General features: G+C 46.9%; 1 protein-coding gene across 2 annotated transcripts in view; it reads right to left on the bottom strand.

Annotated features, from left to right (window-relative positions):
• Positions 1-9,718, bottom strand: part of KIF5B (kinesin family member 5B) — a 1,711,571-nt gene extending 1,701,853 nt beyond the window's left edge. Inside the window, exon 1 of one of the 2 annotated variants that reach the window (XM_069648059.1) lies at positions 9,388-9,718. In XM_069648059.1, coding sequence (XP_069504160.1) covers positions 9,388-9,513 — 126 coding nt within the window. In that variant the 5' untranslated portion in view covers positions 9,514-9,718. The remainder of the gene's footprint in view (positions 1-9,387) is intronic. The other variant, XM_069648058.1, reaches the window with a different exon arrangement.
• Positions 9,719-22,885: the final 13,167 nt, after the last annotated feature.

The raw sequence follows: 22,885 nt of genomic DNA, 5'->3' as shown, positions 1-22,885 counted from the left end.
GCTACCAAAACTGTAGTACAAGCTTATACCAAAGGTTGGGTTGCCTATATCTGTAGTGTTTCCAGAGGGTACTGCATTCAAACTTTGCCTATCATGAAATAGCAGTTCCCAATAAGAGATAGCAGCACCTACTATTTCATACACTTATCGTGGTTGTCTTGCCATCAGGTGTACCAATACTTCAGCAGACTGCAGTCTCCATGTAAAAAAATACATTCCCTTAAAAGACAAGGAATACATTTGTGCAGTATAAAAAGTGTGTCTTCTCCACCCAGCGGCGTCATTAACATGACAGTCATCTCAGTGAGAGGGTGCTTGTGTGGTATGTTTTCTTACACAACCCAATTGTTGATTGATTCTTTCACCTAATTCTCAAAAACACAGTTCAAACAAAACATTTTCACATTGCAGGTTTTGGATTGAGAGGACCCAAATAATTTAATGCAGCAAACACGATACCTCAGTGTGTTAATATAAACCCATTGCACAAGACAAATAAGGGTATCCCAAACAATCATCTCTGCCATATGCTATCTATATCCTGTTCTCCATGTTCAGAGAAGACCGACATTACCACACCATGTTCCGAAGCTGCGCCCTCCTCACACCCCTGTGGAGGGGGTGCCTAACAAAGATGAATCGCATAGTTGTACTGTGGCCAGCAGCTATCCACAATTACATACCCAAAAACAATCTCATACTCAACAACCCTCACTCACCACACACTGACCATACATGCCTCAGGCGGTTCGAGAACCCCCCCCTGCTAAAACACCCCAGAACACCACTTCTCTCAAACCAACTCACAAATCTCCTCTATTAGCTCAACCACCTGACTTGTCAAGCACTGGGTGTTGTGAAGAATCCTGCAGATCCCTCATCGAAGCCCTGCCTAAAGTCTCCTCTGATGTGGACAGGGGAAGGCAGGCACTTCCTGATCCCAACCGTGGGGGTGGTGTACTGCGGGAGGATCACCTGGGAGTAGATAGGGCCCAGGGTAAACCCTAAGGTTGTAACGTTTGAGCAAACTATGCCAAAAGAAAGACCCTTCCTTTTTGGCATCTAGAACTAAATACCCTCCTCAATCCCAAGAGTACAATACAAAGATTATGGAAATGTTGACTTTTCTGAACCATCTTCCACTGCAAAAGCTAAATCTCACAGTCACTCTACTAAAAGCATTAGGAGAAACAAATCTACCTTTATACATGATTTAGAAGAAAACCCTAACTTTGTTAGAAAAAACTACGAGTTCCAGAATCATAGAGGGACTGAGACAAGAAAGAGGACTGAAGAGGCATGCAGGTGAACCAGTCAGGCAATTGAGCCTAGTAGCTATTGCAGTGGTCAGGCAATTGAAGCCTATTATACACCTGAAGCCTATTATACAACCTGGGAATCATAAAAGACCCCCACAGAAACGCAGGAGCAGAAGGAGCTGGAATGGGAGCGGCAAGGTTGACAGTAGTAGTAGTAGTAGTAGTACAAGTAGCAGCACAGGAGAAGCACGAGGCTGGCAAATCACAAGGAAGTGGGAGCGCAAAAAGGACGCCGGAACGTGAAGACAGCAGATTTCACCTGCAAGCTCCAAGAGTCCTGTTCTTCCAAAACCTGAATGGCAGAGACTGCGCAGTGGAATACGTGCTGGAGGCAGAATTTTCCCCATGTGAGCCCTATTGCTGTGATTGAAGAGCCGCGAGCGTGCAGGAGACCAAGGCCAGAAGCAGAAGGCAAGCCGAGGGTCTCGGGAGAAAAAGGAACTCCAAGTGGCCAGACTAGAGAAATATGTGCTGGAGAAGGGTGTGGGTCCCCGACGAGCCAGAAGTAGTAGCAGAGGTTGCAGAAGTGGGGGAAGCAGTGTAACCTGCAAGAGCAGTGCCCCTGAAGCCAGTGAGTGAAGCACAGCATTGAAACACACTGCATGAACCTTGCCAGTAACTGTAGCCAACTCCTAAGTGACTTGCGTATTGTCTAACGTGAGGGAAATCTGTTTGCTTATCTTATTTCACAATGGAAATGTGGCACTTGCGTGTATAATAAAATACCCGATTCTCGCGTGAAAGCTAAAGTCGCTGAAACTCCATTGCTGAACTCTTTAGACGGTTGCTGAATAACGGAGGGGTCACATGTCCTCAATTAAGAAGGATGAATGCTTGGTAAACCATTCCAGATTACTTAATACAGACAACATACGACTTACAAGTAACAGAGAGAAATACATCAAGGGAAGGTCGCATGCACTATATTGTGCTTCCCGTTACATGGAAATACAATCCTTTCTTCAACGTTAAACTTATCTATTATAAAGAAAGGTTGTGTATGCCCAATTGTGTTTTCACTTAAAAGACTGAATCTTATACAATCAGAAGTGACATTCTTACCATTTCTAAAGAAGTAAAGAGTCTAAACCAATTAAGATATGAACAAGCATTGCCAAAGTCAAGAGGAGCCCCTTTTGTATAGTTGAAGTCGCATTGCCAAGAGTTAAAGAGCCCTCTAACTCCACTGCAAAGTTGTGAACCATCAAGTGGCCTAAGATACAAGTGTGGAATTATTACCGGAAGCTTGAAGAGTGACAATACGGCTTCTGAGTAATTGTTTGGGCTGATGACTGGCAAAAAGGTGTGAACAAAGCTGGGGATGTGGAACCAATTGCTTGTGAAGAATATACTTTAGTGGCAGAAGACAGAGAGGCATAGAGGCTGCCCTTTTTGAGAAAGTCATCAAGAGGAACACTGCCTTGCCTACCTGAAGTGGTTTAAGTGTATCCTGTTAAAATCTGTCCCTTAATTCAAGTACTGAGCTGTATTAGTAACATTTAAGCTGTGGTAGTATAACAACGTGTCAGTAGATGTTACCTTGAAGTGGTATGAACTAGAACCGTACTGTGGGACAAAGGTGACTGTTCTCATAGTACCAACAGTACAAGTGTGGTTGTTGAAAGGGAAGCAGTAGCCCAGCAAAAGCATCCTGACAAATATACCAATGTACAGTTGTAACTAAAGCTGAACTGAAAAAGTCTTAAAAAATTGCGTACTATTGACTTTGGGGAAATATTACACCTTCTTTTGAACGGTTTTAAGTTAGTTTGAAGGAAAGAGAATTTATCATAACCAGGATTACCATTGGTGCTATTTCTTTGCTGGAAGTTGGAATGGGATCTTTTCACCCAAGGACAAAAAATAAAGAAAGAGTTGCTTCAGGTGGGTTTTTGTTTGATGTACCTTTTCTTTCACTTGGAACTATTAAGAACTGGTTCAAGACTTTTCTTTTGAGAAACACTGAGTCAAGTTGGAATCCTGGGGAAGGGATCTCACCCAGGATGAGAAAGGGTAATTTAGATATTGAGTTGTTGTTTATTTATGGTGTTGATATATAGTTTCTTTTTATGTTTGATTTGTAGTGTGGAGGCCAGCTTACCCATGCTAGAGATTGTTCCCATAGCTTCTAGAATAGGCAGGGACTTCAGTAGAGTAGGGCAAGCAAGGCTTTATTTTCAATTATTTACTTTCATAAAGGGCATATTTGGAAAAATCTACAAGCAATTGTCCGCCTCGCATTACTGACCTCTCACATAGTCTCCCGTCTGGCAACAAAATGCCTCCGGTATACACAACAAAACACACCTAGAAAGCACACCCCGCACAGACACAGGTTAATGCTGGTTCTACACAGATCAACAGCTGAGCGCAACGTCTGTCTTTTCCCGCTTTCTCCCCTAACATACATCCCACTTTGATTCAGAAACACAAGAGTGCCTTAACACCATAAAAATGGCAGCACTTCACGGTATAAATCAACCTAATCTTGTGATACCTGGTGGGCAGTTGGAGACCAATCACAGACCAGCTATGGAGCCACTTGTATAAAACCAGGTAAGCTTTATTATACACATGTACACAGTTTGGTTCCAGTTCCTTGCAGTAGTATTTACATGCACGGGGACTAGATCAGTTCACAGGGAGCACACCCACCAGCCATCCTCACACACCCAGCTCAGGCCCCAACTGACACTCTCAGAACACTCGCCTGCAAACACTCACCAACATTCTCCTGAGCGAACAATCACTTCAGGCACCAACATTCTACAGCATACATAGGTGGCCAGAAGGACAGGACAATACAACATTAACTCGTCATAACATCGCCCTTTCTACACAACTCTCAGATGGCATTTGAAGCAACACACACACACCTGTCTCACCACAGTATCACACTGTAAGCACGTCACTACACACTCACCAATCTTGTCAAAGCAGAACACCTACCATCCAAGACTGCCACTATCTGATCCAGACCTGCCAAACCCTAGCTCAAACATCCCACTAGAGGGAAACCACCAGGAAGTAAAAACACCACACACCAAAACGGGTACCAGGATGGCAAATGAAGGGAACCACAGGTTGTCACAACAGCAAGACTAGGAGAATCAACCAGACCATACACGTCCAACAAACTAACAGAACAGAGTGGGTGGTGCCACACATATCCAGATAACACGAAATGGGAACCAACTCAACCTTCACCCGCTCCGCCACAGAACACATTTTACAGGCAACACCCCTCTTCCTACCACATTCACATGAACACAAAGAGGTACCGTGCATAACAGATGCAGCAGGTACACCTGGCAGTACCAACATTGGCAAAGGTTACTTTCAAACAAACTTCTATCAATAAGATCTCCAAATATATTTAAAGTCCGGACTAATTATACCCAGTTCCTTGCAAGGTACATGGATGCATCCATTTTTTTGGTTCCTTTTCTGTTGCTCCAAATATTCCTTGTCATGAGCCAGATACTATTCAACTTGACCTTTTCTTTACCCGATATCTCCTTAACCCTAAGAGACACTACATCCCTTTTGGACTTTGTAATATTTGAACATTGTCAAATATTTCCTAAAACTCCATCATATTTGAAACAGCAAATATGTCTAACACTTTTCCTTGATAACTCAAATCACTGCTTTTGGCCACTATACCTCTCGCTTTTCTTTTCACTTCGTTCAATCTAGTTCACCCGCCAAACAATGGAGAACACTAGAGATGGCCAAAAACAGAATATGCAGTAAGATGGTAAGCCACAACACCGAACATACACAAGACAAAGGCCCAGAACACTTGGCATAAAATTCTGTGGTTTTCTAGTAACTCGGATATACCTATTCCACACACAGCCTTCGTGGTGGTAACCAGGCTTAGACGTCAACAACACTATAACCAAGCATTTCCTAAGACCCTACTATATCTGATACTTCACATTTTGATACTTCATATTTTTGTCTTCCCAGAATATACTCTTGAATGTTCTTCCTATGGAATTCACAACTGTAAGGTCCCAGCACTTTCTCCCTGTGGGAGTTGACGACTAACCCACAGAACCCCTAGGCTTGCCCACTCTACAATATTTTTGAAATTGCAGGATTGGCAACCACCAGGGGGAAAGGGGAAGTGGATAAAATAACTAATCAGGTCTCCGCTTGGAACCCTCTTCATCCTCGCTCTGTTCTATTGCTCTCTGACCTGTAAACAAATATTGCAGATGGTTCTTACGTTTCCCCTCTGCATGCCTCTGCCTATTAAATGTGAAACTTAATGTAATGATGTAGTACCTGAATAGCCTTTGCCAACTGCTGAAAGACTTCTGAATTAAATTGCAGCTTCTGTACCTCCTGCAAACTCCAACACCTTACATTACCACAGTCTTTTTTTAGATTCTTTGGGTGATTACAATCCCAGATTAACTATTTACATTAGCCAATGTAGGTTCTCAGGCCACTTTCAATGTTGCATGTTGTGCCGTGTTCACCTAGCAATTAGAGCTGCTGCGTTCACCCGACAAAGAGATAGTCATTGAATGCTGCCGTGCGATGCCGGGAAACACACTGTGCTGTCTTTGAAGTACACGTTTCTTGAAATCAGTCAGCCTCGTCAGTTTCTCCACTCCATGAGCCTGACGCACAATAACAGTTTCCTCTGAAACAATTTAACGACTCAGGAAACTGCTTGCGTCACATACGCGTGCGTTACAAGGTCCTCTTTTCTAAGCCCTTACTACAATTCCTCGCACTCACTCTCGGGACAGAAGCCAGAGTTCAGATCGGTTCACACACGACAGTTAGTACATTCGTAGTGACGCGCCTAGCGAAACGCCAATTGGTTTGCTTTTCTCAAACGCTAGACAAATAATGTTTATGCAACTCAACTTCTTACTGCAAAATAAACGCTCAAAACTACTTGCTTAAATATTTACAGATTAAACTCACAGTGTTCGATTTCCTTAACGTGGTTCAGAAAATGAAGCACTTAGCTTTTTATGTAGCTGTAACTGTCCCAACCTTCTCTCCTGTTTTCTGCTCACACCTTCCATATAGACTTGGTCTCTTACTCTTTTCGTGAAACTCTTGTTGCCGGAATTTCTAGGAGATCAAAATGCTGTGATCTTCATTGGTAGATGGCTGAATGGAAGGCAGTTTGGAATCTTTAACAAGATTCCAAACTACCTCACAGTCACATCTCAGCCACCATCTTGGACTGGGGCACTCCAGACTCCTACATAGAAGTGTTAAGGAAAGTTGAACCTTCGCTAATGTATCCAAACAACCCATGTTATCTACAAACTTCCTTTCATTGTAACTGGCAATTGTATGCAAAATGCCCTAGCATACGCTAACCTGATTTATGTAGTTACTGCCCGAGTTCACTAGTATATGTTACTATATATAGCATAACTACATTGTAACTCCCTCAAACATGTACTAACTGAAAAGGTGGTAGCAAAACAACCACGTTGGTGCTGGTATGGCCAGAACCAGCACTCCTCCAGTTACGTTGTCCATGGAACATCAAGCACAACAGTTTGAAAACATTTAAGCATTCAGAGTTACCAATGAGACAATGTTCCTCTGTTTTCCCCGTTTTCCTCTTGTGCCCCTTTTTTTTGTTTAATCTAATAGCGCCGCACACCAATGTTGTCTGCTGCAATTCCTGGGGTCCATTTCTGCACTAGAACTGTGTCGGACCTAAACATTTTGTTTTGTTATGCTTGTGGGTGCATTGGCCGGTTGCCCTTGACTTTCAAAGAAGTCATCAATTCTGAAGAGATGCCAAGATGGAAGTAGCTTCAAGCCACTCCGTTCCACCCAGCATCCGACGGCAGCTTGGCAGCCGCTGCGTCACGCCGCCTATCCTGGCCTCGTTCTGGATCTTCACGCTACCCCCCAACAGCAGCTCCTCTCCTCCTGGAGAAGGCACCCAATCAACAAGCCTGCGTCGTGGCCACACTAAACACACCATCAGCAGGATGCCGAATTCAACAGCGGTAAATGCATTTTTGCGCAACCTTTCGTGCCAGTGTTTGGCAGTTATTGACACTTCTTTCCTGGACATCCACCCACCATGTCTTGGTTCGTTGCAACAACATGAACCCCCCCCCCCGCCTAATAGCTCTTCTACAGCCCCCCTTTTTTACATGACACAAGCGCAGCATTTGATCCTCAGGCAGCGCTGTAGATGCAGTGACTTCAAGGGCACAGCAGTTCTATTTCACAATCTCTATGCTGCCACACGCCCGGCTCGGTCTCTCTGGGGCATTCTCACTGTCTTTTGAGGATGGGTGTCTCAATGGGGGAAACAGTGGGTGGCTGATTTGTGCTGGTTCCCCCCCACAACTCTCCTTACTTGGTTTCTTTGTCAATCTCCTATCAAATTTTATGGCTCATGTTACTCTCAGTGGGTTTTTCAGCTCATCAGCAAATATGTTGTTATACGTGGTGGGCAGTTGGAGACCAATCACAAACCAGGTAAGCTTTATTATACATATGTACAAGGTTGGGTTCCAGTTAATTGGAGTCGCATTTACATGGACAGGGACTAAAAAGTTTACAGGGAGCACACCCGCTGGTCATCCGCCACACACCCCGTGCAGCTCAGACCCCAACCTTCTCCTGAGCTGCCAATCACTTCAGGCACTGACATTATACAGCATACATAGGTGGCCAGCAGAACAGGACAAGACAACATTATCTCATCATAACACCGAGCATAACATTTTTAGTAAAGCAAGTGCTGACTGCTGGACTGGGTCAGTGGAAATGCTTTACGTCTGCTGTTGTGAGCAGTTATTTTCTGCTATAGTAATCAAGATTTGGAAGCCAATAAAATGTGTAAAACGTACTTTGCTGCTGTAAGATCTATTGCTGAACAGATCAGTCTGGACACAGTCTCTTAGACGTTTACTTGAACTCACGTACAAGATCAAAAGTAATAATATTGTAGTTAGTAAATTATATAGGGGAGAGAGACATCCATCAGGCCCTCACTCTGGCCAAGTCTCATCAACTGCCAAGACCAGAATGCAGAGCAAGGATCATTCCACCAACATTCAATTCACATAGCACTTACCCAAACAAAGTTCAGTTAGAATATAACATGCTGCAAACCTAAAATATACAGAAAATTGTAATGCCTGATCCTAGACAAAATCGTTGAGTTACATGGGGGCTAGCAGAATTGCATAGCAGTCCTGCATATACATATGCACAAAACAAATTACACGTCTCTGCTGCCTCATGTATCACTAGTGAAATTGGGCAGGCGGCTCATCTGCGAGCGAGGGTGAAGTGTTACTGACGGCCCGATGAGATCCATATATAATAATAAAAGTGCCACTGGTGACAAAGAAGTTTCTTATTTGCGTCATATTTCATCCCTAAATGACACTTTTCTAGTATAAATGGAGCCTGAAGACGCATCATAAAAGACCACTGATCAAACCCTGCGACATAACGTCACCTCAACGGCACTCTGAGGAGCTAAACTCTTAACAGCCCCGACAGAGGGCTGATTCTGAGTTGCATGTAAAACAAAAAAAAAAGTGTCAGTCCGTGAAGGCACGAAACTTCACTTGTTTTAGTCTAAGCATGGGCGCAAATAGGCCGGACTCTGAGTTCCAAGTAAAACAAGAGAAAAGGATATTTATTAATTCCGTGTTGGATGGAATGACACTTGTTTGGTGAATAGTATGTGCCTACATTAATATACAGAATATGGAGCAAATGAAAAAAAAGTATCGTTCCATCACTGAATGACACATTTCTTATTTTACCTGGAGCTCAGAATCAGGCACTCGGGTGCGTTTAGATGACACATGACGTCATACACAGTCTCTGACTTCTTTAGAAGGTGGAGCAGTGTTTTGGTCCGAGCAAAGTAGCTACACGTACCGAAAGTGTCGTCTCCAAATACAGTTCGCTCGTGACAGCTGAGGTAGGGCCTGGCAACCTGGAGCCACGAACACAGTCTGCCCTTCCCTGCCGACTGTCAGCAGGAAGAAGTATGAGCCACAAACAACGTGAGGCAAAGTGGTTAATCATCCTCACTTACCGCGATCACCACTGTGTCATCTCCCTGGGCCTTGGCAACAAATTTGTCCCCACGGGTAACTTCAGAATCATTCAGGGGCCGGATCCGGCACATCACTTTGATGCTGCACTCCGCCGGGTCCGCCATCTTCCACTCTGGTGTGAAATGAAGGCTGGTGGGAACACAGGGGACGCTGTGCAGGTCCTGCACACCGCTCCCTTTCAGCTAAGGTGGCAGCAGCCCCCAGCGCCCGTTCCTGCAGCACGGCCCTGTGAATGGAGCCGCGGAGAAGGAGGAGATTTTACTTCCGATCCAACATGGCAGCCATGGGGGGGTTGGCATCCAGCAGCCCTCCTCCTCCCGGCGCACCCTTGGATTGGGCGGCCTTGAGGTGACGTAAAAGCCGGCTGAGGAGTAGAAACACCGGCCCTGATACGCGCTCCCTCCTCCCTAGCTGTTGTGGAAGGGCGGAGGCGGTTGGCAGCGCGAGACTCCCGAAGCTGCTATTCACCAAAGCAGCAGACTAGAAATCCCCGTGCTCCTGACATTGACCCAGCTCTGCCGGGCAGAGCCCGGCCGCCTCCCCCAACACATCTAATGTGCGTGTGCGGTGCAACAGCCTCGCAGGAAAGATGCTGTCGACCTTGTACGTATTATTATTACGTTTTTCGCTTCAATGGTGCCAACAATCTATATGGGGGTTCTAGAATTACATACCGAGGAGACGTCACTGTCTGTCACTGGGCCTTTTCACTATAGTACGTCATTTGTTCAGTGCTGTTCTTCCCCCTTTTTTGTTGTAATTGTGTTCTGAGTGATTACAAAGCAGCCAAACGCAGAAACTAAGCAATCGACTACACCGCTTTATACATTCGTGCAACATATTACATTTGATACGAAATGCAAATCTCTTAACATTCCATTAAAAGAAAATACAGAAATCATAAATTAATCCAAAATTCAGTGAAATGGAATTGTTCCCCAAGATTGAAAGAGAAATGATATTCGCAAGTTTGCCGAGTTGCCCCACACAAGCATGTAGACTGTAATAAAGTAGAACAGCACGTAAGATTGAAGATATGTTTATTCTTCAAGTCCGAACACCGTAAACACCATCTCCTCCCAGCTCCTTCCTTTCCAAAACCAACCGCCACCCCGAGCGTGGAACACATCAACATTCTATGCTTTGACAAAGGCTCGCGGAAGCACGAGCAACCACTACACATCTCCCCCTGTAACCTCACAATTGACGATTCAATAATTGCGAACATAAAATAAGGGAATAGGGAAGTAAGGTAAGGAAGAAACAGTAATATGCATTAAGATACATATAAAAACAATTGCTAATTATCTACAGTCCAAAATTAATCATCTGCAAATTCTAAAACAAAATCCTTATACTTTGCTGGCATCTTCGTTATTCTGGTCGGGCGATCATTCACCTTGTTGGAGGCTTCCTCTAAGACAGAATCCTCACTTAGTCTCCTTCCGTGTGGAGTCAAGATCGAATAATCTGACACAAACTCTGAAGACTCCTCTTCAACCCTTGTTCCCACACCATTCGGGCCAAGAGCACTTTTATCAGAATCACGCTCAGAAGATTCATCCACCCCTTTTGCATTAAGTGCTCCATCTAATGGCGCAATATCATCACTTTCCAAGGCAGGCACCTCCATATTTCCATGCCCTACCCGAGTAGCCTGCCCGTGAACAGTCACAGTCCTATCACTCTGTTGCGGAACCTCATTCTCAGATGCACACTCTGGACCAATTCCAACTGTAGCACCGCCTTCCTCACAACACTGGTCCTTAGCATCCGCCAGCTTTCCCTTAACGAGGACCACCCTCCTCAAACTCCATCTGGTACCATCTTGTAGCTTAACATATCCATGACCTACTTTGGTCACAACACTTGGCTTCATAAATTTGGATAAACCCTTTGCTACAAATCTTGGATTTTTCACCACTACAAGATCACCTACTCGCACACGCAAGGGTTTCTTTTTGGCAAGTTGAGATTCCCAAAAACGGGACTGTTTAATGCGCACTTTGTCAAGAACTTCCTGCATGTTGATGCAACTTTGTACACCACCCCCAAGAGCGGCCACCCGGAGTTTAGATCCTGATTTTCTACCCCTCATTAATTCAAATGGAGACACACCGGTAAATGATGAAGGGGTAACCCTATAAGCTTTTAGTACCTCAGTCACTACACTGCACCACGGCAAACCATTTGCCAGGGCCAACTGAACCGCCCCTTTCACAAACCGGTTCATCCGCTCAACTAATCCATTGGCCTCTGGATTGTATAAAGCCACCCTATGGTGACGAATTCCTAGTTTAGAGAAAAACTCTTGCATAGCGACTGACACAAACTGGGGACCATTATCGGTGACTACTCCAGCAGGAACCCCTTCCCTGTCAAACACTGCTGACAAGAAGTCAATCACCTTTTCAGTGGTGACCGAGGACAAAGCCGTGGCCTCCACCCACCTAGATGTATAATCAACTAACACTACAAAATATCTGAAACCTCCACCCAAAGTGTCCATAGGACCCATAATGTCTACAGCCACCTTTGACCACACGTCTTGTGGCACTTCCACAGGCTGTATGGGTTGGGGCGACGTTGTTCTACTCTTATCACTGACAGAACAAGCCACACAATCCTTAACTACTTTCTCAACCTCCTCATCCATCTTGGGCCACCAATACCCCTCTCTTAGTCTTCTTTTCGTCATAGATCTACCGATGTGCCCTTCATGAGCCAACTCCACCAACTTGGCTTTAAGAGATTCAGGTGGTATTAACCTGGTACCCCTGGCAACGCCCCACGGACCCACAGACAGCTCAGACCATACTTGTCCGAACGATTTGTCCAAATCCTCCATGCCAGCACCGGTAGTGAGAGCAGCCTTGATGTTGTTCAACACGGGGTCCATCGCACACTCTCTACCCCATTCCTGCTCATTGACGGCCGGAAACACCTTAGCCACCAACACATACTCATCACTCGTCACAGCCTGTGTTGAGTTTTCCACACTTACATCATGGCGGGGAAACCGAGAAAGACCATCTGCAACCATATTTTTAGTGCCAGGTAAATACTCCACCTTGAAATTATACTCACTCATGTCTGCCATCCAGCGCATCACTCTAGAGGATGCCTGGAACAAACCCTTAGATGTCAATACATGCACTAGGGGTTTATGATCGGTGCGTAAAGTGTATTCTACTCCCCACAAGAATGTTCTAAAATGTTTGGATGCCCAGATAGCAGCCAAGGCCTCCCTCTCTATGACAGCATATCTACGTTCTGCCTCACTTAGAACCCTAGACGCAAAAGCAATGGGGCGGTACGTTCCATCAAAACACTGTTCAAGAACCGCCCCTACCCCATACTCACTAGCATCCACTGTCAGAACCGTCTTCCTAGATGGAGAAAAGGAAGCTAAAGATGGAGCCTGGTCCACTTGAGCCTTCAAGCCCTCAAATTCAAGTTGGCATGACTCTGACCACTCAAAACGTACGCCCTTTTTGAGCAACGCTCTCATGGCAACTGTCTTGTCGGAGTATGTGGGAATAAACCTGCTGTAATATTCAGCCAACCCCAAAAACGACCGTAATTGGTCTTTACTGGTGGGTGGAGATACTTCACATAACGCCTTCACCAATTCAGCCTTAGGATGTATCCCCTTGGCATCCAGTGTGTGTCCTAAATAAGTCACACTCTCCACCCCTATCTTACACTTACTCAGTTTGACCGTCAGACCACTCTTCTCCAATATGCCCAAAACTCGTAGAATCCTCTCATTGTATTCCTCACGTGACCTGCCCCACACCAAGATATCGTCCTGGAAATACTCCACACCTTCCACTCCACAAAACAACTTTTGCATCACTCGCTGGAAAACAGCAGAGGCTGACGCCAAACCAAATGGCATACGCCGGAAACGAAAAGCTCCAAATGGCGTAATGAACGAAGTAAGAGGTCTTGATTCGGTGTGTAAATCCACCTGGTGATAGGCAGAGGACAAATCTAAGGTGGAGAAACAAGATGCCCCTCCTACCAGTGAAAGCATTTCGTGTATATTCGGTAAGGGATGCCTGTCCACCCAGATGCTTGAATTTAAATCTCTTAGATCAACGCACATCCGCATACCACCATCGGATTTACGTGCCAATACAACCGGGGCTAACCACTCTGAAGATTCTACCTCCTCTATTACCCCAGCTTCCAACAACTTTTTAAGTTCTGTCTGGAGACTTTCACGTGCCATGATGGGTACACGCCTAACTCTGTGCACAACAGGAACAGCACTTCTCTTGAGCACGATCTTGTGTGAGAAACCCCGCAACTTGCCCAGGACAGCGGAGAAGACTGACGGAAACCTCTCTTGGAGAGTATCAGCCGTCAACGCTCTCCCTTCACTCAAACCACCATCTCTTCCCTTGCTCACACACAAAACAGGAACAGCCTTTCCAGGGCGAATTTCTATCTCCAGAGCAGCCTGCTCATCCCACCCAATCACTGGATCACCCTTACAAGCTATATACAGCTTTCCTCTGGTTTTCCGGCCATGGAACTCAATATCAACCCACTCATATCCCAATACCTTAATCGGAACACGGCCATACGCACAAGGATTAATATCAGACGGATTCAAACTTGACACCTCCTTATGGAACTTAGATTCGTACATCTCAGGGGAAATCATAGTGTAAGGAGAACCCGTGTCAACCAACACACTGAGGGGAACTCCATTCACATTAAGAGTGGCCCACGCACTTTTTTTCGACGGTCCCACACTCAACAGCGCACCTTCTTTTGGAAGCACATCTGCTTTAACAGAGGGACTAACATAACCCACAACCGTTACATTACTATCGTCTTCCTCAGGGCCCACCATCCGCACTACTTCCTTCTGTGGGATAGCTTTGCACATCCGGGCAAAATGTCCTCTTCCTTTGCATTTTCTACACATAACGGCCGAAGCAGGACACTCCCTAGCCCCGGCAACATGACCCCTCCAACCACATTTCTTGCAGAAATCTCTGCTACTCGGCGTGACTCTTTGATCCTTGTCCCTGGCCCGATTTTCTTCATTCTTGCGTGGCTGCACCATGTGTACAATTTCCGCCTTCTCCGTCACTTCCTTGACGCTCTTCCTTGACTCCTCCAGGGCACGGCTATTTCTATCACTTTCTCCAACGGAGGATCCTTCTCTGTCCATAATCTCTCCCTAACCTTTGAGTCACTAGTCCTCATCATGATCTGGTCACGAATGTATTCTTCCGCCGTGCCCGTGAACTTACATGTAGAAATGAGAGTGCGCAGTGCCGTCACATACGAATCAATGTCCTCGCCAGGACCTTGTGCCCTTGAGAAGAAATGATACCTCTCAAGCACTATGTTAGCTCTTTTGCCAAAGCGCGTCTCCAGCTTCTTAAGAGCAGTCTCAAATGCCAAAACCACTGCCTGCCCCTCTTCTCCATCTCCTTCACCTGAAGACGCAGCCAAAATATCCTTGCCCGGAAGGTGTCTGAACACCCTCAAACCTTCCGTACCAAGGCAATTGAGTAGAGTCGCTTCCTTGTCATCATCAGACATTCTGGAACCACCTGACGCTCTCAGGTATACCTTGAAAGTGTCCACCCAGAGCTCCCATGCAATGGGGGGCTCCCCCGGATTGGGGAGAAAGGCTGGGGGAGGGCGAGCATTGCTGTGCTGCATGGTCACTGGAACCGACATAGCCACTGGCTGAGGTCAATGCAATGAAACAGGTGAAAATCTCTGCGCACTTCCTTGAATAATTATATGTGATAATGTACTCTGTCTTACACGGCAGACTAGTAAGATGAAATACTCCACACCAAACCCTTTTGGCAGAATTAGTAGAATGGGTAACATAAAGTGATCAAACAGGATGTTCTGGTCATCTCCCTCCTCTTTGACAATTGTTGCCAACAGAAACTTTCAGTTCCTTTCACGGCCGCACACAAGGAGTTAATTTTCCTCTCCTTGCAGTTCAATCAGTGCCGACACACCCACCAACGAATGAAAGCCCCCGGCTCCCTTCCTCATGTTGTGGGCGGAGCCGAAATGCCTGACTTCCGTGGACTCTCAGCGCTTTCCCAGCTGTTACGTGCGCAGGGCTATGCCCCCTCCCAGGGTCCACCTCTCACCTGCACTGGTCTTCTCTTCACTCCCTTTACTCTGCACGGCGTAAGCCGCACCCTCCCTCAAGCCGCGCTCGACCTCCTCCGGGAGCGCGGCTCGGCAGGATCCTCTGCTTATGAACTGCGGTCGCTTAGGAACTGCAGCCGCTCAGCCTTACGCACGGCTGCACTCCTTGCCAAGTGCCGCGCTCGACCTCCTCCGGGAGCGCGGCTCAGCCGGTAATCGAAAGCCAAGGTAGCGCCGGCCCAGCTGATGCTAATCACGCCGGGGCCGCGCTCGACCACGTCCGGGAGCGCAGCCCGGAAAACAGCTGAGGCACCTGATGATGAATACGGCTTGGTAAGGCGCGTGGGTCGGACTTGAAGATCCTCGTCGCCAGTGTAATAAAGTAGAACAGCACGTAAGATTGAAGATATGTTTATTCTTCAAGTCCGAACACCGTAAACACCATCTCCTCCCAGCTCCTTCCTTTCCAAAACCAACCGCCACCCCGAGCGTGGAACACATCAACATTCTATGCTTTGACAAAGGCTCGCGGAAGCACGAGCAACCACTACATAGACCAGGGCAATAGATCAACAAGGGCCCCATCGTTTCCACAGTCTTGGAGATTACACAATCTGCATATAAATTTGGATGGACCCAACCCTCTTATTATATTAATGATTTCAAAGGTAGGTACGACAGAGATTAAATCGAAATAGTAGAAGTGTTCTTCTATAGTTGGTTTGCGAAATTTGATTAGATGTTGAGAAAGGCTGTCCATATTTTTTGCAGAACCTCCAATATATTTAATCAGAGTATATTTTTGTGTTTGTTCTCTTGTGCTCAGCCAGTCAGATTCCCTTAAAATGTTCTTCGCTCTTTGAGGGTTTGATATTCTAAGAGATTCATTCTCTGATAGGAGCAGGTTGCAATCACCAGCAAATGTAGATAATCCCACTGAGGAGTGGTGTGGTGTCGTCACTGCACCCATGTCACGTGGCAAGGACCATGGGGCAGAGGGAAAGGGAGGAGGAAGGTAAAGGCGCCAGTTCCTGGCTGGCATTCAATGAATAAAGAGTGTTGCACCCCAGCTCCTGTCTGTCTCTCTGTTGCATGCCATGATCGAGTGACCGAATGTGCGTGTAGCGTGAGGCGGTCCACTCCCAGGATATCCCACTGGTGACGAGGCAGATTCGATAGCCCCACCAAGCCTGCCACCTCGGAGGCTCGCGAGTGTGGCAAGCCACTGGATGCCACTGGAGATGTAGAGCTGCTGGCTCTGCGAGCAGCGCGGAAAGGAGGCGGGTTCGAGTTCGAAGGCTCCCCGCCGGCTGGGCACCCTGCGCGAGCCTGACCTGCGCACACACAGCCATCCGCGGGTGGAGCAGCAGCTCCACGCTTGAAGAGTTCCGGGCGGTCGAGTTAAGGAAATCTCCCTCCGACGGCAACGGCACGAGTCCAAGCAGGACCACGTGCGCACTGACATCCGTGGGTGGAGCAGCAGCTCCCCGCTTGCAGCAATCCGGGCGGTCGAGGAACGCAAGCCTCCCGCCAAGGGCAACAGTGAACATCCCACAATCTCGGAGAACGGTGGAGGCGTGACCCTCCCGCTCCAATCTAAGGAAGAAGACACTGGGTAAGAGAGCAGTACGCTCAATTTGCCCCATCAAGCACCATTTGTGCCCACACCAGCCCGACTCAATATCTTAGCAAAGGCCGCACAGGCCCACTACAGAGGCCCACCAGCGCAGCGCGTAGCGCCCCCACCTGGGCCCAATTTCTCATGAGAGCAAGAAGAAACTCACGCCAAAACCCAATCACAAAGCATAGGACCCTTAATCAAGGCGGGAAGAGCCTAACAACAACAGCACCCCACCTAGCAGAAACACTGCAGACCACCCAAAGGATCCAGCATTAGAAAAACAACCACTGAAGAGAAGGGAAAGGCTAACCTCCCATGAGCATTTCAGAAGAGGAGTCACTGACCGTTCCAGTGACCCCTGCCAGACCATCACACAAAAGAATGACGGACAGCCTTCTGTCCCAACTACCATCCAACTTCGCCCTGACTGACACCAGCACACTTGGGTCACGATGGAAAAGGTGGCTGAGGGACTTCGAGGTGTGCCTAAAAGCGGCTGGACCATTAGAAGATGAACGGAAACATAGCCTACTAAACCATGCAGTGGGATCAAACGTGCAGGATACAATGGACTAGACACCTACGCCAGTAGAAAGACAGCCCTCACGGACTACTTCACACCCCACACAAACATGGACTATGAAAGACACATCGTTCACACCACAAAACAAAGCAGAGGTGAGACCATGGACGCGTTTGTAATGAGGCTAAGGCTGAGAATGAAACACTGTGATTCCAACAACTACTCTAATGACGAAGTCCTCCGATCACAGATCATAGTAGGGTGCGAAAGCGCCGACTTCCGGAAGCGGCTGCTGCAACAACCACGCAACTTGGAGGAAATACTACACCTGGCTCGCTCGGACGCCGCACTCGCAGCACGGGTGGAGGGCCTCGATGACATAAAAATCACACATGGGAAACATGAGAACATTAACAAGCTGGAAGGCACAACAAGAAACAACGGCGACCCCTTTTGCTATAGGTGTAGGCACGAATATCCACATGAGGGGATATGCCCTGCCATGGGCCAAACATGCTCTGCCTGTGGAGGAGAAAATCATTACAAAGCCATGTGTCTGATATTTCGCAGCAAAATGAAGGGAGCAGGGAGAAACGGAAAGTCTGCACCGGAACAGGAGCAAAGTCAGTCGACCCAACCCCGAGCGACGCACCAACCCCATGCCATGGCCCGCCAAAGACACTGACGAACAACCCGAAAGAAGACAAGACAGAAGAGAATGGAAAGAAAGCAAGACCACACTTTCCAAACCAAGGAGTCCCAGGCGATACATCAGGTGCCTCGTAGAACAATAACCATCTGACAGTGCATCAAGTGCTTCTTGGGAAGAAAATGCCCTCAGACATGAGAAACACCAAGAAGAACCGAGAAAAAAGTGTTACGCTCAACTGGCTCCCACAGGGGGCGCCGATCTGAACTGGACAGCTCCGGTCTCCACCAATGTGACACGTAGTGCCGAGATGACGGACTGGACTGGCCCACCTAGCTTTGTTTGCTTGGCCCGTAGGAATATTCTTCTGCAAATGGAGAAAGGGAATTAACCACCCGTGGAGTTGAGCATTAACCCCCCCCCCACTCCCACTGTTCTCCCCACTGATCACCTTTGATGTCCCCTCTTATAGTCTCACCTGATGGTTTGGAAGGAAGAGCTCTCCATCCTGCATTGAGCGCAGGGGCGCGTAGATAACCAGTTGCTTCACTGGCTCGAAGGAATTTTTGAGTTCCAGAACAATATTGAATCTGAGATTCCCGGCAAGACGCCGTAAGTATGTAGTTCGTAAGGGTTCAAATGTCTGACTTTCACTCTGTCCGATTCCTTGCAGGTTGCAGCTTGACCCTAGGGAAGAGTTCCTTGTGGCAACCGGTAATATTCAGGTAAGGATTTGTATTATCCAACACAGTTCGATAAAATAATGTCAGTATGTAACCTGTTGCTTTCTCCTTTATTCAGGCGCTGAGAGAAAGTATGAAGTCTCGGGGAATAATGCCTCCGGCAGTAAAATCAGGTAAGTCTATTGTGGTGAGGAGGTTTCCCCTTGTTTGTCCCTTTGTTTCACCTTAGGGGCCGGGGTTCGGCGAGGATGCAGTGGAAGCTGCGCCGACCCATGAAGAGGAATAGTACCCCCGGTGGTAAAATCGGGTAAGTCTATGGGGAGGGGTAACTAATATTGCCTCTGTGTATTACCTTGGCTCACTTTGCTGTTCTTGTCTTCCCCTTAGGTGCCTGAGTGCGGCGGGAACATGCAGAAGGATGCAGTGGAATGTGAAGATGCAGCGAAGGCCGGTGAGTTCAGCGCGGCGCTGCAGCAGGCGAGGTGACGCGCATTAAAATAACTTCTTTCTTCCAGCTCAAAGGCGCAATGGATCGGGAATTCAGGTAAATATCAAAGGTATTGCTCTTGTTCTAACCTTTTCTCCTTCTTTCTCCCTTTTTCTAGGAGCTCCAGACTCGAGGCGGGTGTGGCAGAAGACTGGATGCAGACTTGCAGGCACGGTGAGCGTTACGCTGCTGGATGCAGAATAACGCGAAGCGTGTGCTGCTCTTCGGGCGTGGTTTAAATAGCCTCCAAAGTAGTCCCAGGTAAGTATTCCTCCCCAGCCCCACCCGAGTAAAAAAATAGTCCCTAGGTAAAGTAGTCCCTTCCAAGCCTCTTTTGGCTTGGAGCTCTTGCAGCATGGTCTGCATCAGGTAAGTTTTAATCTATGAGCCTGGCGCCTATGGCCCCAGGACTGACTCTCCATATGAGCCTGGCGCCATAGACGCCAGGACTGCACCCAAATAGCCCCTAGCAGGGGTTGTTGGGCTTGCTTGGAACAACTTGATGCATGCTTCTGGGGTTGCTGGACTTGGTCTGGGTCCCCGGGGGTAGGCATCATGACAGCCCCCCCCCTCCCCCAAGGCCCCTCCTAAAGTCGTTCTTCCCTGTGGTTTTGGTTTGTCTGTGAAATTGCGGTGGAATGTTTTCACCAATCGGGGTGCATGAACATGGTCACTAGGTTCCAATGACCTTTCCTGTGGTCCGTAACCTTTCCAGTCGATTAAATAAAAAAGTTTTGACTTTATCAGCTTGGAGTCCAGGATGTTTTTAACTTCAAATTCGGGTTCCCCGTTTACAAGGATGGGGTCTGGTGGCTTGGTTAATCTTGTCCCTGGTTGCACTGGCTTCAAAAGTGACACATGAAAGATGGGGTGAATTTGCATATTAGCAGGTAAGTCCAACTTGACAGCCACCCGGTTGATAATGGCCTTAATAGAGTAAGGTCCGAAATATCTGTGGTTAAAGGTCCGTGTTCCCTTTAGAGGTATAAGTTTTGTGGCTAACCATACTTGGTCCCCTATCTGGTATTGTGGATTATCACTTCTATGCCGATCAGCATGTTTCTTGTATTTTTCTTTCCCCTGTTTTAAATGTGCAGTTGCTTCCTTAAAGGCTTGTGTAATCGTAGCTTGCAGATGGTCCAGGTCTGAGGTTCGAGGATGCTGCCCATATAAGGTATAAAAGGGGCTTTGTCCAGTTCCAGAATGTACTGAATTATTGTATGCATATTCGGCGATCCAAATAATGTCTTTCCAATTACTCTTAGTCTGATGTAACATACAACGCAGGTATTGTTCGAGAGTCTGGTTGGTCCTCTCCGTTTGACCATCGGTTTGGGGGTGGTGACTGGTCGATAACCTCACATCGATTTGCGCCAATTGACAACATATTTTCCAAAAATGTGAAATGAATTGACTGCCCCGGTCAGAGACCAATACGGACGGAAATCCGTGTATGCGAACAATGTTTTCGAGGAACTCCTTGGCCAGGATTGAAGCTGAAGGTAATCCCTTTAAAGGAATAAAGTGGGCCATCTTGGAAAAAAGATCCACAATAACTAGAATGGTGTTAAATCCATTGCATGGGGGTAGATCAGTAATAAAGTCTAACGATAAGGTGTGCCATGGTGTAGGCGGAATGTCTTAAGGTTGTAAGAGTCCAGCTGTTTTTTTTCTTTTGACTTTTGTTTTGGGCGCAAATGCCACAAGACATCACAAATGATTTAATATCTTTTCGCCAAGTGGGCCACCAGAATTGTCTCTTAATTTTAGCTTCAGTTTTTGCAATACCTGGGTGCCCCTCCATTAGGGTATTATGATAACGGGAAATGACTAGCTCTTGTAGTTCCTTGTGTGGCAGAAATAGCCGCTCTTGGTAATAAGACAGGTCATTGGTGACTGAGTAGTCTGGGCCTTTCTTTACCCAGTCCTACAGGGCTGTAGGATCAAAGAGTTGCTGGATCTTTACCTGAATGTCCTCTAGTGTCTGTAGAGTAGTCATGCCAAGAATCCTTTGTTCGGAAATTATAGGTACTGGTTCTGGGTTCACTTCTGCCTCTCCCATCCCTATTCGGGATAAGGCGTCTGCTTTACCATTCTTACAACCTGGTCGATAGGTTATCACGAAATCGAACTCGGCAAAGAACAATGCCCATCGGAGTTGGCGTGACGATTGGGCCTTGGCTGTCTTTAAATACTGTAAGTTCCAGTGATCGGTGATCACAGTAATGGTATGCCTGGCACCGAGAAGATAGTGCCGCTAAGCCTTGAAGGCGGATTTAATGGCTAATAACTCCTTGTCGGTAACCGCATAGTTTAACTCGGGTGCCAAGAACTTTCTGGACCAAAATGCTACTGCGTGAAGCTGGCCAGTTTCAGGGTCCTTTTGAGACAGGACAGCTCCCATGGCTAGACTGGATGCATCAGTTTCCACTATGTATGGAAGTTTAGGGTGCAGGTGCTTTAATACAGGTGCAGACGTGAATTTCGCTTTCAGCTCTTGGAAGGCATTTTCAGCTTCTTCAGTCCACATAAAGCGTTTATTTTTTCGCAAGAGTGCTGTGATGGGATGTACAACATGTGAAAAATCTGGGATGAATCTGCGGTAGAAATTGGCAAAGCCGAGCATGCTTTGTATTCCTTTAACTGAACTTGGTGATGGCCACTTAAGGATTGCGTCCACCTTTCGTGAGTCCATTCGGACTCCTTTTGGGGTCAGGATAAACCGAAGGAATTCAACTTCTGTGGCATGAAAAACGCATTTTTCCAGTTTTGCATATAGTTTGTGCTGGCGCAATTTCTCAAGGACAGCTCGGACATGCTTCACATGGTCAGATTCTGAAGAGGAGTATACTAGAATATCATCGATATATACGACAACACAAACGTCAATGAGTTCACGAAGGACATCGTTCATGAAGTATTGGAAGGCTGCTGGTGCATTGCACAACCCGAAAGGCATCACCTGGTATTCGAATAACCGATACTTAGTGCGAAAAGCAGTCTTCCATTCGTCGCCCTCTTTTACACGTACCAGATGGTATGCCCCCCAGAGGTCTAACTTAGTTTATATGCAAGCGTCCTTCACTTGGTCTAGTAGTTCAGGGATCAGAGGCAATGGGTATTGGTTCTTAACAGTTATCTGGTTCAATGCGCGGTAGTCTATGCACGTTCTGAGGTAACCTTCCTTTTTGGGCACGAAGAACAAAGCTGAAGATGCAGGGGACTTGGATGGGCGAATGAAGCCATTAGCAAGGTACTGGTCTAAGTATTGTCATAGGTGAAGGTTCTCAGGTTCCGTAAGGGCGTAGATCCTGCTACAAGGGGGTTGTGCACCGGGTATGAGATCGATTTGACAATCATACGATCTGT

Source organism: Ambystoma mexicanum, chromosome 2q, assembly GCF_040938575.1.
Source record: "Ambystoma mexicanum isolate Mex_15411 chromosome 2q, UKY_AmexF1_1, whole genome shotgun sequence".
Lineage (NCBI taxonomy): Eukaryota > Metazoa > Chordata > Amphibia > Caudata > Ambystomatidae > Ambystoma > Ambystoma mexicanum.
Note: the sequence above shows the minus strand (reverse complement) of the source record. Positions and strands in the feature narration are given on the sequence as shown.